This window comes from Macaca mulatta, chromosome 15, assembly GCF_049350105.2.
Source record: "Macaca mulatta isolate MMU2019108-1 chromosome 15, T2T-MMU8v2.0, whole genome shotgun sequence".
Lineage (NCBI taxonomy): Eukaryota > Metazoa > Chordata > Mammalia > Primates > Cercopithecidae > Macaca > Macaca mulatta.
The window spans coordinates 20,221,112-20,235,785 of NC_133420.1; the positions used below are offsets into that span (position 1 = coordinate 20,221,112).

The 14,674-nt window shown below is 52.0% G+C and overlaps 1 protein-coding gene across 50 annotated transcripts in view; it reads right to left on the reverse strand.

The window, feature by feature from the left end:
- The window catches only part of LRSAM1 (leucine rich repeat and sterile alpha motif containing 1), a 54,477-nt gene that overhangs the window by 11,039 nt on the left and 28,764 nt on the right, over window positions 1–14,674 (reverse strand). For 40 of the 50 annotated variants that reach the window (XR_013405446.1, XM_077967700.1, XM_077967698.1 and 37 more), the window contains 7 exons: window positions 13,395–13,439; window positions 11,286–11,356; window positions 8,461–8,560; window positions 6,455–6,542; window positions 4,389–4,463; window positions 2,303–2,383; window positions 722–817 (listed from right to left, as the gene is read on the reverse strand). Coding sequence is in view for 49 of the 50 variants with exons in the window: in XM_077967700.1 (XP_077823826.1) it covers window positions 722–817; window positions 2,303–2,383; window positions 4,389–4,463; window positions 6,455–6,542; window positions 8,461–8,560; window positions 11,286–11,356; window positions 13,395–13,439 (556 nt within the window). In the remaining variant the exon portion in view is untranslated. Of the gene's footprint in view, window positions 1–721; window positions 818–2,302; window positions 2,384–4,388; window positions 4,513–6,410; window positions 6,543–8,460; window positions 8,561–11,285; window positions 11,357–13,394; window positions 13,440–14,674 lie in introns of all 50 variants that reach the window. The other 10 variants (XM_028834803.2, XM_077967676.1, XM_077967678.1 and 7 more) reach the window with 2 other exon arrangements.

Sequence of the window (14,674 nt, forward strand, 5' to 3'; positions counted from 1 at the left end):
AAGGCATTCGGAGAGCACCACCTGGAAACGTTTACAAACCAGAAGTAATCCACATACTCAATGATAGGGGCCAAGCACAGTCTTGAAAAAGGACATCAAGGAATAGTTTAATGACTTGAAAAGAATGTGCGGAAACAGGCTGCTCGAAAAGGGTGTGTACCATGTCACGTTTAAAAGGCACACACATGAATAGCTATCAAGATGCATCACAATGTTTGGAAAATATGCATCAAAACAGCAGGAGAGGCTGGGCGTGGTGGCTCATGCCTGTAAAACCAGCATTTTTGGAGGCCAAGGCAGACAGATCATTTGAGCCCAGGAGTTGGAGACCAGCCTGGGCAACACAGCGAAACTCCATCTCTATGAAAAATAAAAAAAATTAGCCAGGCATGGTGGCACATCCCTGTAGTCCCAGCTACTCGGGAGGCTGAGTGGGAGGATTGCTTGAGCCCAGGAAGTCAAGGCTGCAGGGAGCTGAGATTGCACCACTGCACTCCAACCTGGGCGACAGAGTGAGACCCTGTCTCAAACAAACAAACAAACAAACAAACAACAAATGGCAGGAGATAACGCTTGGAAATGCAATTATTTTCCTTTGCACTTTCCAGTTTTTCTTTGATGAACAACTCTTACTTGAATAACAGGTGTTTCTAAAAATGGCAAGTCTGTTAAAGAAAAGTAAACGCGTGTGTGATGCTGAGCACAGAAGCCAAACACATACCAGGATTTCCCGGAGCTCTTCCTCTCGCTGCTGCTTCTCTTTGAGCAGCTGCTGGAGCAGGGAGCTGAGGGCCCAGCGCTGCTCCGAGATCATCTCCTGCAAACAAGACCACATCCCACACCACCGTGAGCTGGCGTCAGCACAGGAGTCCCGCGGTGGCAGGATGGAGAAGGGCCTGGCCTCCTGCTCACCCGGTTCTCTGCCCAACGCCTCCAGGCTGAGCCGGGGGACAAAGCTAAGAGGCCCTTCTGCCCCCCTTCCCCTAAGCCTGCATCTCTCTTCCTTGTGGGGTTAAGTCAGGCATGGGATCCTGGTGACTGATGACAATGGGATGGTAAGAAACATCAAACAAAAGAAATGACAAGCCACCGGTGCCTGCCTTGGTCTCCCAGACAACAGAGCACAGGGGCAGAAGCAAATGGCGGGGAAGGGTGTGGGGCCCCACACAAATGGAGGTGCGTGCAAACCAGAGCCTGGGGTCCCTGCTCCACTCCCACACCTGCTCTTGGAAACCCCATGGGGGCCCCGACAGCCAGAGCCCTGCTGCACTCATGGGCAGGGACTAGGGCACCCGCCAGGCACGACGGCTGCAGCTTCTCTGAGACAGCCCCAGTCCTCTCATCTCTGAAGATCATTTCAAGGCTCGCAAAGGGCTTTCCCTTGTTAGCTCAGCCTTCTCCGATGGCCTGATGGCACAGCCTGGGCCTGGAGGACCGCTGTCATCTTACGGAGTAGGGGAAGAAAGCCTAGAGGGGCAGACGCCTGCCTAAGGGCACACAGCACACCTGCGGTGCACCTGAGACCAGGGATCCAGACCCCAGACCCCTCACTGCACTGAGGAGTCCATGGGACAGCTTGAGACCTCTCCACTGAGAACAGACACAGGGACAGTGACAGACCGAAGGCTCTGCTCAAACTCTTGGCAGGGGCACATGTCCTCACACGGCACCCCATCCAGCCCTCCGTCTGCAGCTGGAGAGGCTGAGGTTCAGAGAGAGGAAGGGGCTGCCCCTCCTCCCCAACCTGCCAAGGTTGCACAGCAGGGTTGTGCCAGGCCACACCCAGCTCCCAGGCATCCAGTCCAGGAGGCCAGCTGCCAGTCCCTGCTGCCCTCTCATCTGTGTGGGCAGGACTCCCGGGCTGGAGCCCCAGAGATGCTGCCTGCAGGGAATTACACAGATGCGGCTGGGCCCTCTCCTCCAGACATCCCGGGACACCCAAAAGCTCCAGCCCTGGAGGATGCCTGCCCAGGGGCCTAAAGCACGGCCTACAGAGAGAGACAGGAGCTCAGCGGCGGGCCCGCAGCCAGCACAGGAAACGCAGTGATGGAGATGGAGTGGGGGAGCCTTGGCAATGAAACCCTCCTTCCTCTGACCCTCCTGCCTCGCAACAGGCTGAGCACCTCTAACCCTGGCCTGCGCTGGGCCTTCTGGGGCTGGGGGGTGTCCTCTGGTGTCATAGCCACAGAGGAGCTCTGCCCTCTGTCTGCTGGAGAAGCCCTTGACTCCTAGGGGCTGGGAGGGAGCACCAGTTGGGGGTCTCACCACGTGAAGGAGGGCAGGGGCAGGGAGCCCTACATACCTGGAGTGTCTCTGTGTCCAGGGACTTCCTCTTTAACTCCAGCTGTGTCAGCTGCAATAACTCAGTTTCTATTAACTTAATCTAAACAGAAGACGAGACAGGGTTTTTTTTTTAACTCACATTAACCACAGTTCAGTTTTGTGCTGCTACTCTCTGGTGACCGAGTGGGGTCTAAGAAGCCTTTCTGGGGGGGCTGGGGAGGCTCTGGAATGAGGGGAACCTGTAGGCCTGGGAACCTCATCAAGGGGCTTGAACAAGAATTTGTTCCTGCCGGGCGCGGTGGCTCACGCCTGTAATCCCAGCACTTTGGGAGGCCGAGGTGGGCGGATCACAAGGTCAGGAGATCGAGACCATGGTGAAACCCCGTTTCTACTAAAAATAGAAAAAATTAGCCGGGCGCAGGGGTGGGCGCCTGTAGTCCCAGCTACTCGGGAGGCTGAGGCAGGAGAATGGCATGAACCCGGGAGGCGGAGCTTGCAGTGAGCCGAGATTGCGCCACTGCACTCCAGCCTGGGCGACAGAGCGAGACTCCGTCTCAAAAAAAAAAAAAAAAAAAAAAAAAGAATTTGTTCCTTCACGGCCTTGCGTTCCTGGGGTCACGAACGTGTTTGTCATGGCCAACACTGTTTACCAAGAGCCCAGCACAGGATCTGTCCTAGAGTGGGCACGGGATAAAGGCTTGTGCAGTGGAGAGGGGGCTTTCCTTGGGATTCAGGCCAGAGTAAGGCACAGACAGAACTATCACCCAGCCTCCTGCTGGTCAAGTTCTCTTGTCCCTCTCGTCGCTGCTGCAGGGGAGAGCAGAGGGTAATGGAAGTGACTGAGTAACAACGGTAACACTAGCTGGTATGTCTTGAGCGCCTACTGTGTGTTAGGCCTGTGCTGCACACTTGATGTGTAATATTTCATAAATTCTCTGACTGTTAGGAGGTATTATTGCCTCTATTTTACAGACAACAAAGGCTCAGAGAGGTTAAGTCACTTGCCCAAGGACACAGAGCAGGTAAGTGAGAGATCCCTTTCTCTGGGATGCCCCAGCTCAGGGTTTGAAGGGCAACAGCTGACCTGGTGAAAACCACCTGCAGTGAGAATGTGGGGGCCCTTGCACACTCTCCAGGGTGTATCCAGGGGATTTTAGCCCTGGGCGGCAGGGGAGGGGGAGGTCAGACCCCACAGCCAGTACTTCTCTATCCTGTGCCCATGACCCAGTGACCCTCATCCCTAAGTCCCTATGACACCACCAACCCCTGGTCAGAGGAATGAGCTTCATGTCCGGCAATGTAGAATTGAAATTAAAGAGGGAAATTAAAAAGGTAAATTGGTCCAAAAAAAAAAAAAAAGAAAGAAAAATAGAGAAAGAAAAAACCATGCAAAAATGCAAACTTCAGTGTGCTGAACATGATGCAGGAGCGCTCCCATAGCCTGACGCTCACCTCAGCCCCAGCCCCAGCCCCAGCCCCACTCCGCGGGCGGTGGCCACCAGGCCACATAGGGGGGCTTGCCCAAGGACAGCCTGAAGGTCAGCAGCTGGCCTAGGGGGGATCCTGTCACGTAAGGGAGGGTCTATGAGGAGGACTTCCTCCTCCGGGGCCAAAGTCACTTTTCAGCAGGTGTCAGGACCACCGTGGCTCACAGCCCCACCTGCCCTCTTCTGGGGAAAATACCACATGCCCCCGAGACGCCTCTGTCGGTCTGAGCTGTAGGAGCGCCGGGGCCTGCACTGGCTGCTTTTCCTAGTGGGGAAGTCCTGCCGGGAGCACCGACAGCAGAGGCAGCCGGAGCAGTCAAAGCCACACGTCAGCACCGCCCTCCCTGGCCCAGGCGTGGTGGATACCCGAACAGGCCACGCTCACTGGCAAGACCCTCACCAGACCCCGGAATAGGAGGCCTCCAGGCACCCTCCCAGCAGCCCCAACACAAGGCTGGGAGCAAAGCGAGGTTCTGAGGGCAAGGCCTTGACCTCTTGCTGGGCTAGCAAGCCAAGGAGCTGGGGTTCAAACCTCAACTGCTGTGACCTGCCGCCCTGGAGGGCTACTCTGCAAGTCTCTGAGAGGGCAGGTCCAGGGACCACGGCCCCAGGGCTCACCTGGCTCCTGATCTGCCGATGCATCAGGTCCTTCTTCACTTGGAGTGCCTCGAACGCAGCCTTCTGCATCGCACTCTGCAACACAGACCACCAGCCCTCAGCAGGGGCGTGCCCACACCTTTCCCTGCAGCCCATCTCTGTGAAAAGCAAAAGCTGTGTCCAGAGCACCTGAATGGATGGGTTTTCTTCTGAGAGAGAGATTTCACCTCACTTGTGTAAACCTTAGGATGATATGAGGGGCTCGCTTCGGGCTGGCCTCTACTTGATGCACTTCCGGCATCACACCCTGAATTTCCACCACAGTGGACCGTGTGGGTGCTTTTACTGCCCCGTTTCACAGAAGGGGAAAGTGACACTGAGAGGCATGACTCAGCGGCGCTGGGACACGCACCAAGCCTATCCCGCTCCCGAGCCCCACTTAACCACGAGGCAGATGCCTCCTCTGAGAAATGGAGGATTTTCCTCAGACAAGCTCCACAGACACTAAGTCAAGCCATTTTAGAACAGAGATTGCAATTAGGAAGAAAGGAGCAGGGTGGGATGACAAACACGCAGAGGACAGGGGAGAAAGGGGAGGGAAGAAGGGAGGCAGTGGCGAGACTCCCACGAGGCTGCAGGAAAGAGCTGAACAGGCTCTTTTCAGCTCTGTAATCCCAGCACTTTGGGAGGCCGAGGCAGGAGGACTGCTTGAGCCCAGGAGTTTGAGACCAGCCTGGGCAACACAGGGAGACTCTGTCTCTACAAAAAATCAAAAAAATTAGCTGGGCATGGTGGCCCTATAGTCTCAGCTACTCAGGAGGCAAAGGTGGGAGGATTGTTTGAGCCCAGGCGTTTGAGGCTGCAGTGAACTGTGATCACATCACTTCACTCATCCTGGGCAACAGAGCAAGAACTTGTCTTTAAACAAAAGAGAAGAAAAAAAGGAAAATAAAAAGCTAAACAGGGCCGGGCGCGGTGGCTCAAGCCTGTAATCCCAGCACTTTGGGAGGCCGAGACGGGCGGATCACGAGGTCAGGAGATCGAGACCATCCTGGCTAACACGGTGAAACCCCGTCTCTACTAAAAAAATACAAAAAAACTAGCCGGGCGCGATGGCGGGCGCCTGTAGTCCCAGCTACTCGGGAGGCTGAGGCAGGAGAATGGCGTGAACCCGGGAGGCGGAGCTTGCAGTGAGCTGAGATCCGGCCACTGCACTCCAGCCTGGGCGGCAGAGCGAGACTCCGTCTCAAAAAAAAAAAAAAAAAAAAAAAAAAAAAAGCTAAACAGGCCAGGCGTGGTGTCTCATGACTGTAAACCCAGCACTTTGGGAGGCCAAGGCAGGTGGATCAGCTGTGGTCAGGAGTTCATTGAGACCAGCCTGGCCAATGTGGCAAAACCCTGTCTCTACTAAAAATACAAAAATTAGCTGGGTGTGGTGGTGGGTGCCTGTAATTCTAGCTACTTGGGAGGCTGAGGCAGGAGAATCGCTTGAACCTGGGAGACAGAGGTTGCAGTGAGCTGAAATCACGCCACTGCACTCCAACCTGGGCAACAAGAGCGAAACTCCATCTCAAAAAGGGAAAACAAAAACACTAAACAGAGTAATATGGACACTGAAGGGGAGGAAGTCACGGGGCCCTTTGTTTCATCCACTCAAGGGCCCTGCCAGGCACCTCCCGAGCACCGCAGAGGTGGAAGAGCAGACAGCAGCACAGCAGGTCTAGACATGAGAAGAGGCCAGAGGTCCCACAGCGTCCTCTGTGGCCTGACCTCCATGGTGTGGTCACCATCACCTCCTGCCACTTAGGTCCTTCCAATGGAGCCTTCTACACAGGATGGAGGTGGGAGCCTCCCAGGGAGCAGGTGGAGGTGCTTCTCTGGATTTTAATGACCAGAAGACCATCCCCCGGGTCCCCCCTCGGCCTCTCTCTACCCCTCACCCTGATCACTTGTACACTTCTATGGTCACAAACCTCTGGGGTCCCACACGCTGTCTAGGAAGGGCTCTGTGTAGAGCTCAGCGCTCTGTCCTGGCTCCTGAACCTCCCTCCTGAGCCCCCGCCCTCAGGCCCTGGGCGAGGACCCACCTCCTGCAGGATCTGGCTGATGGCTTTGTTCTGATCCATTTGCTGCCACGACAGAATCTGCTGGAATCGTTCATCCATTTCGGCCATGCTGCCAGAAAGACAACAGATTCATTCATTCTTGGAATGTTTCCTGAGCACCTACTATGTGCCAGGCGCCTTGGAGGGGATCAAGATAACCCATTTCTTCACGGGACCACACTCATGGAGTACCTGCTGGGAGCCGGGCCCTGGGTGGGGCACAAACCCATTTCTTCACGGGACCACACTCATGGAGTACCTGCTGGGAGCCGGGCCCTGGGTGGGGCACAGACATCGAGTCTGTCTGAATCCCATGCCCTGGAGGGAAGGGGATCGAGTCGGGAGCTGGGAGAGAGACGCTTCCAGGTCCTCTCACCCAACCCTCCACCAGAATCCCCTCCACAGCACCCCCCGAAATGGATGCCTGGCCTCTGCCCAGCCACCTCCATGGGTGGGGAGCTCCTGACTCCCAAGGGTGGTGAGCCACCGAAGTGTGACAAAACTGTCCTTCCTGGCATTTTCACCCTGGGCAGGAAGCAGGGAGCAGCCCTTGATTTGGGCACAAGAACCTGCAGCCTCAAGTATGTCTGTGCTTTGGTACCATCTTGTTTTTTTTTTTTTTTTTTTGAGATGGAGTCTTACTGTCACCCAGGCTGGAGTGCAGTGCAGTGGTATGATCTTGGCTCACTGCAGCCTCTACCTCCCAGGTTCAAGCAATTATCCTGCCTCAGCCTCCCAAGTAGCTGGGATTATAGGCGCCCACTGCCACGTTTGGCTATTTTTTTGTATTTTTAGTAGAGACGGGTTTTTACCATGTTGGCCAGGCTGGTCTCAAACTCCTGACCTCAGGTGATCCACCCACCTCGGCCTCCTAAAGTGCTGGGATTACAGGTGTGAGCCACTGCACCCAGCCACCATCTTGGTTTTGTTTATTTCATAATAGCAATTATTTTTTTTCCAGTGAGGTCCCTGCTTCACAACAATAGCAAGTATTTATTGGACCTTTATGCACTAGACATCATGCTCATTAACACTCATCAAATCCTCCACCAACTCTAGGGGTAGGTACTATGATTTATCTGATAAGGAATTTGAAGCCCAGGGAAGGAAAGAGACTCCCCTGAGACCTCACGGTTAGTAAGGAGAAGTGGGACCCGGATCCAGGTCTGTTTGACCCCTGTGCTTGCAACTCCTAAGCACAGTGTCATGTATAAGGAAACGGGCGAGAAATTCCCACATCTGCAGGGACCCAGAGGAGGCTGGCACAGTTCAGGTGCCCTGGACGGTGGCAGCTGTGCCAGCCACCTGCATGGGAGGAGAAACAGGCATCCAGGGCTGCTGGCCTGTCCCTGTCTGGGGATCCTGAGCACGGACTGAGTTTTCCCCACTGGCTCTGCTGGGTGCCTGTGGAACCTCCAACAAACCCACAGTGCCACAGTGAGCACAGGGAGCCGGACCCCAGAGAGGCCATCAGCATGAAAGCAACCCCTTCGCTTATCCCTCCAGGGCATCCCACTCCCAACCGTGGGAGTCCTCGGACACTAACGAGTGTACCACAGTCAAGAGCACACCCCTCCCCTCTGCTGGGCTCAAACAAATCCTGGCTCCACCACCTGCTGGCTGTGCTTCCTTGGGTGTGTTATACAGTTTCTCAGAACCTGAGTTGCAATTGTAAAATGGGGTTAATAACAATACAGTCCATCCTAGAATCAGTCAGCGAGTGCGGGTCATTGCTTAGCTGAGTGCCTGCCACACAGGGGGTGCACAAGAAATGGGAGTGACTGTTACTACTTTAACGCAGTCCAATGCCGAATCATGGATCCAGCTAGAAAACTCAAGAACAGCAGCCATCACTTGCCCCTAATGGCAGATAGGAGGCTGGGGTGGACCAGGGCGGGAGGTTTAGTGCCCAGCTCTCATCCCACTGTCTTGGGCCCCGAGCCAGCTCCCCCAACTCCCTCACCTGGGACTCCTCTTCCTTACCTTACCTGGAACAGGCCTGCTGGACCAAGTTCTGCCTCTGAGATTCATAGGCCATCTGGATGAGCCGGTTCTTACAGCTCTCCGTCAGCATCTGCTGCATGGCGGCTGCGGGAACATGAGGTGGGGACAGCTGAGTGGGGTGGCTGTTCCTGGGGCACTTGGGCAGGGATGCAGCAGGGATTTCCACGGGAACTGAGGAAGAGGCCTCCTTGAGGCCTCACCTGGTTACCTACCTGAGAGTCACCTTAAAAAACCCTTTGTTCTTTTCTTTTTCTTTTTTCTTTTTGAGATAGAGTCTCATACTGTTGCCCAGGCTGGAGTGCAGTGGCGTGATCTCGGCTCACTGCAAGCTCTCCCTCCTGGGTTCACCCCATTCTCCTGCCTCAGCCTCCCGAGTAGCTGGGACTACAGGGGCCCACCACCACATCCAGCTAGTTTTTTGTATTATTAATAGAGACAGGGTTTCACCATGTTAGCCAGGATGGTCTCGATCTCTTGACCTCGTGATCCACCTGCCTCGGCCTCCCAAAGTGCTGGGATTACAGGTGTGAGCCACCGCGCCCCGCCTGTTCTTTTTAATTATAAAAGCAACATATGCTTGGAAGGCTAATTGTAAAACACTGAATAGCACATACATAAAATCATCTGTGATCTTGTCATCCAGAAATATTATTCCATTTTGATATATATCCTTCTACTCAATTTTTATGTGTTTAGGAATTTAAAATATTAAAATAGGCCAGGCGTGGTGGCCCATGCCTGCAATCCCGGGACTTTGGGAAGCCGAGGCAGGTGGATCACCTGAGGTCAGGAGTTCGAGACCAGCCTGGCCAAGATGGCAAAACTGTGTCTCTACTAAAAATACAAAAATTAGCTGGGCATGGTGGCAGGTGCCTGTAATCTCAGCTACTTGGGAGTCTGAGGCAGGAGAATTGCTTGAACCCAGGAGGCAGAGGTTGCAGCGAGCTGAGATCATGCCACTGCACTCCAGCATGGGCAACAGAGCGAGACCCTATCTCAAAAAAAAAAAAAAAAAAGAAAGAAAAATCAAAAAATTAAAATAAAAGAATTGAAAGAAAGGACTAGAATAGATATTTGTACACACAAATTTGTAGCATTATTCATAACAGTCAAAAAGTGGAACCAGCCCAAATACCCATTGATAGATGAATGGATAAAGAAAATGTAGAGACTGGACATGGCAGCTCACACCTGTAATCTAAGCACTTATGGGAGACCAAGGTGGGAGGACTGCTTGAGCCCAGGAGTTTGAGACCGGCCTGGGCAACAGAGTGAGACCCTATCTCTTAAAAAAAAGAAAAAAATTAGCCAGGTGAGGTGTCGTGTGTCTGTAGTCCCAACTACTTGGGAAGCTGTAGTGGGAGGATTGCTTGAGCCCAGGAGGTGGAGGCTGCAGTGAGCGTGTTCGCACCACTGCACTCCAGCCTGGTGACAGAGCAAGGAAAAAAAAAAAAGAAAGAAAGAAAATGTGGCATATACAGGCAATGCAACATTATTTAGTATTGAAAAGGAAGAACATTTTTCCCTGGTGGGCTTGTGTTTAGAAACAAAGAAATAGAAAAAAAAAAAAAGGGAAAGAAATTCAAACACACGCTACAACATGGACGAACCTGAGGACATTATGCTAAGTGAAATACGATAGACACAAAAGGAGAAATATTGTATGATTCCACATATAGGAGGTACCTATAACAGTCAAATCCATACACAGAAAGTAGAATGTTGATTCCCAGGGGCTGAGGGGAGGGGGGCATGGGGAGTTAGTGTTTACTACGGACAGTTTCAGTTGAGGAAGATGAAAAAGTTCTGGCGATGGGTGGTGCTGGCAGCTGTACAACAATAATGCCGCAGAACTGATCTATTTTAAAATGAAGGCCGGGCACAGTGGCTCACGCGTGTAATCCCAGCACTTCAGGAGGTTGACGCAGGCAGATCACTTGAGGTAAGGAGTTTAAGACCAGCCTGGCCAACGTGGCAAAACCCCGTCTCTACTAAAAATACAAAAATTAGCCTGGTGTGGCGGTGTGCGTCTGTGATCCCAGCTACTCAGAGGCTGAGGCAGAGAATCGCTTAAACCTGGGAGGCGGAGGTTGCAGTGAGCCAAGAGCACACCACTGTACTCCAGCCTGAGCGACAGGGCGAGGCTTTGTCTCAAAACATAAATAAAATAAAATAAAATAAAAGTGATTAAGACAGTAAATTTTACATGATGCATATTTTACAATTAAAAAAACGAAAATGGTATCATCCCACTTCCCACTTTTTATGAACACTCCCCATGATAACATGTTAATGGGATGCTAATACCAGAGCGCCACAGCACATGGATCACCAACATTTATTTAAATAATCCTCTATTTGGGAGCATTTGGACTTTCTTTTTGTTTTTTTGAGAAACAGTCTCGCTGTGTTACCCAGGCTGGAGTGCAGTAGCGTGACCACAGCTCACTGCAGCCTTGAACTCCTGGGCTCACGTGATCCTCCAGCCTTGGCTTCCTAAAGCACTGGGATTACAGGCATGAGCCCCCACACCTGGCCCATTTCCTCCATTTTGTAGCTAAGAAAACCAAGGCTTGGAAAAGTGGGGGGCAGTTATGTCCCTAAGGTCACATGGTGGGTGTCTGAACTGGGACTCTGAATCCATGTCTAGGCTGACCCCAGAGCCTGTGCTCTATGGCAGGACTTGACTGCCCCTCTCGAGGGCCAACACTCAATGCCCTCCATGCATGGCCAACAGAGGGAGGGCCATCCACCCTGCCAGCCCGGCCAGCAGGCAGCGTGCTCACGAGCTCCCCATCCCGAAACTCACAGGCAACCTCACGTCGCCGCAGGTTCTCAGTCTCCTCCTGGGTTATGGACATCAACTGTTCCATTCTTATTCTAGAAAAAAATCCGTCCATTCATTCAGCAAATTTAACATTTCCAACAGGAAATCCCAGCAGCTGAACACCACCTCCTCCAGGAAGGCCTCCTTGATTTGGCAACCTACACCTGGATGAGCTCTCTGGATGCCTAACACACCACAAGCAACCCTTGGGGCCCTGTTCACCTTCAGCCTGTAGTTCGAGTATCTTGTGTAAAAAGATGGACACTCCCTTAGAAAATGGGCAAAAGAAGCAAATAGCCAATGCTGAAATTCAAGTGATCAATAAACATCTGGAAAGATGCTTAACATTACTGGTAACTAAAGAAAGTAAAACCTTTTCACCTACTAGGTTGGTTGAGATGAAGAAAACTGGTAACTGCTGGTGCTGGTGAAGGTGATGATGGTGGAGAAATGCGCACTTTCCTAGCCTGCTGAGAGGAGTGTCAACTGGCAGAATGTTTTTGGGACGGTAAGCTGGCACCTAGCAAAATGTCCTTTAAATATTTCCTTCAAAAATAGTCACATGGCCGGGTGCGGTGGCTCACACCTGTAATCTCAGCACTTTGGGAGCCTGAGGCGGGCGGATGACTTGAGGTCAGGAGTTTGAGACCAGCCTGGCCAACATGGTGAAACCCCATCTCTACTAAAAATACAAAATCAGCCGGGCCTGGTGGCACCGCGCCTGTAGTCCCAGCTACTTGGGATGCTGAGGCAGAAGAATCGCTTGAACTAGGGAGTTGGAGGTTGCAGTGAGCCGAGATCATGCCACTGCACTCCAGCCTGGGTGACAGAGTGAGACTCGGTCTCAAAAAAAAAAAAAAAAAAGTTGCTGGGCGCAGTGGCTCACGCCTGTAATCCCAGCACTTTGGGAGGCCGAGGCGGGCGGATCATGAGGTCAGGAGATCGAGACCATCCTGGCTAACACGGTGAAACCCCGTCTCTACTAAAAATGCAAAAAAAAATTAGCCAGGCATGGTAGTGGGCGCCTGTAGTCCCAGATACTCAGGAGGCTGAGGCAGGAGAATGATGTGAACCTGGGAGGCGGAGCTTGCAGTGAGCTGAGACCGTGCCACTGCACTCCAGCCTGGGCGACGAAGCAAGACTCCATCTCAAAAAAAAAAAGATATACGAAAAATTCTGCTTTAAATATAGCCTGTCACTTTTCCATTAGCAATATGTTATGTTTTCCCTTAATGAGGAATGTTATTCAATAAGACATTTAATGGCTATAGGTTATTCCTCCATACATAATTTATGTAACTAAATAATTTTTCTTTCCAGAAATGTAGATTTCTTTTCTGAATTTTTTTTTTTTTTTTAACCTGGAACCACAGGCGTCTGCCACCACTCCTGGCTAAGTTTTGATTTTTAGTAGAGACAGGGTTTTGCCATGTTGGCCAGGATGGTCTCGAACTCCTGACCTCAAGTGATCTGCCCACCTCGGTCTCCCAAAGTGCTGGATTACAGACGTGAGCCACTGCGCCTGGCCTGAACTTTTTATACTAGGAATATAGTTGGACATTATAAATATAGCCTTATTCATGTCTCTGTTTTTCAGGAGTTTACATATGTTTTAATGAACTTGAAGGGAATGATTCTTTGTAATTAAATATCCTCTAAAGAGGTGAATCTCCTTATAGCTTTAGGGAAATGTCCTGGTACAATCCTCTGGAGAATCACAAGACATTCTCTCCTCAAAGCTGCCCTCCTTGGCTGGGCGTGGCAGCTCATGCCTGTAATCCCAGCACTTTGGGAGGCCAAGGAGGGCGGATCATGAGGTCAAGAGATCAAGATCATCCTGGCCACCATAGTGAAACCCCATCTCTACTAAAATACAAAAAATTAGCTGGGCGTGGTGGTGCACGCCTGTAGTCCCAGCTACTTGGGAGGCTAAGACAGGGGAATCGCTTGGACCTGGGCGGCGGGGGGTTGCATTGAGCTGAGATTGCGCCACTGCACTCCAGCCTGGCGACAGTGTAAGACTCCATCTAAAAACAAACAAACAAACAAACAAAAAAAAAAAAACCTGCCCTCCCCTGGAAGAACACTTACCTTTCATTTTCCAGTGATTTCAAAATCTCGGAGCTTTTCTTTTGTCTGTGGAGAAAATCATAAAAGGTCCTGGCAGTCCCCAGCAGGCCTGTTTCCTGTCTCACTGCCCGGGCTGTGCAGAGGGGCTTAGGAAATGGGCTGGGGGCCCCTTAGCTCCACCACCTAGGAGCTCTGGGTTCTCAGCCAGTTACTGAAACCACTCAAGTCCCAGGTTTCCTCACCTAAGAAATTAGAAGAATAAAAAACCCAGCCGGGCACGGTGGCTCACATCTGTAATCCCAGCACTTTGGGAGGCTGAAGTGGATAGATCACTTGAGGTCAGGAGTTCGAGACCAGCCTGGTCAACATGGAGAAACCCTGTCTCTACAAAAATTAGCCAGGCGTGGTGGCTGTGGTCTGAAGAGCAGAGCAGGAAATGGGATATCTGATAGCTGAGCCTGTAGTCCCAGCTCCTTGGGAGGCTAAGGCAAGAGAATCCCCTGAACCTGGGAGGAGGAAGTTGTAGTGAGCCGAGATCGCACCACTGCACTCCAGCCTCAGTGACAGAGTAAGACTCTGTCTCAAACAAAACAAAACAAAAACAACCCAGCTTCTTGGTGAATTTGTAGAGTTAATGAGAAAATAGATGTAACAAGCTGGCACATAAGAAGCACCCAACAAGTGACCGGTTTCCTGAACTCATGCAGGTACTGTGAAACTGACAGGTGATGGAGGAACAAGTGATTCAGGGTTAGAAAAAGGAGGCCTGGAAGCAGCAGGGCATATGGCTAGAGCCTGTTTCTGGAATGGTCCTGCAATGGACCCCCTCACTAGACTTCTTAGGCTTCTCTGGCACCATGTCTCCCCAGCCCCATCAAGATCTGCTCTCAGTAGCTCCTACCGTGCATAGAGTTTGTTAAGGCAAATCTCACTACAGGTGAATAGCTGACCTCAGTGCAATGGGTTACGTAGAACCTAAAATACTGGAGCAGATGTGATCCCAACTATCTTGTCGAACCCACTCACTTTATAGACGGGAAGCTTGGGACCCAGTGGGGAAGCACTTGCCTGAGGCCACAGGTCCAATCTGGTAGCAGTCTCATGCTAAGAAACCAGACTTTGTAATGCCTGGGTCAGATTCTTTTCTCTGTACGCTGGTGCCAGTTGAAGCACCCAGACTGGATCCTGACAAGGGAAGCCCGGGGCAAGAGCAGAGGTGGTGACGGAGAAACACACTCCTCCTGGCGCCTCAGGGGACTGCCTGGGGAAGGACTCTGGGGCTGGGGCCGAGGAGCAGAGCC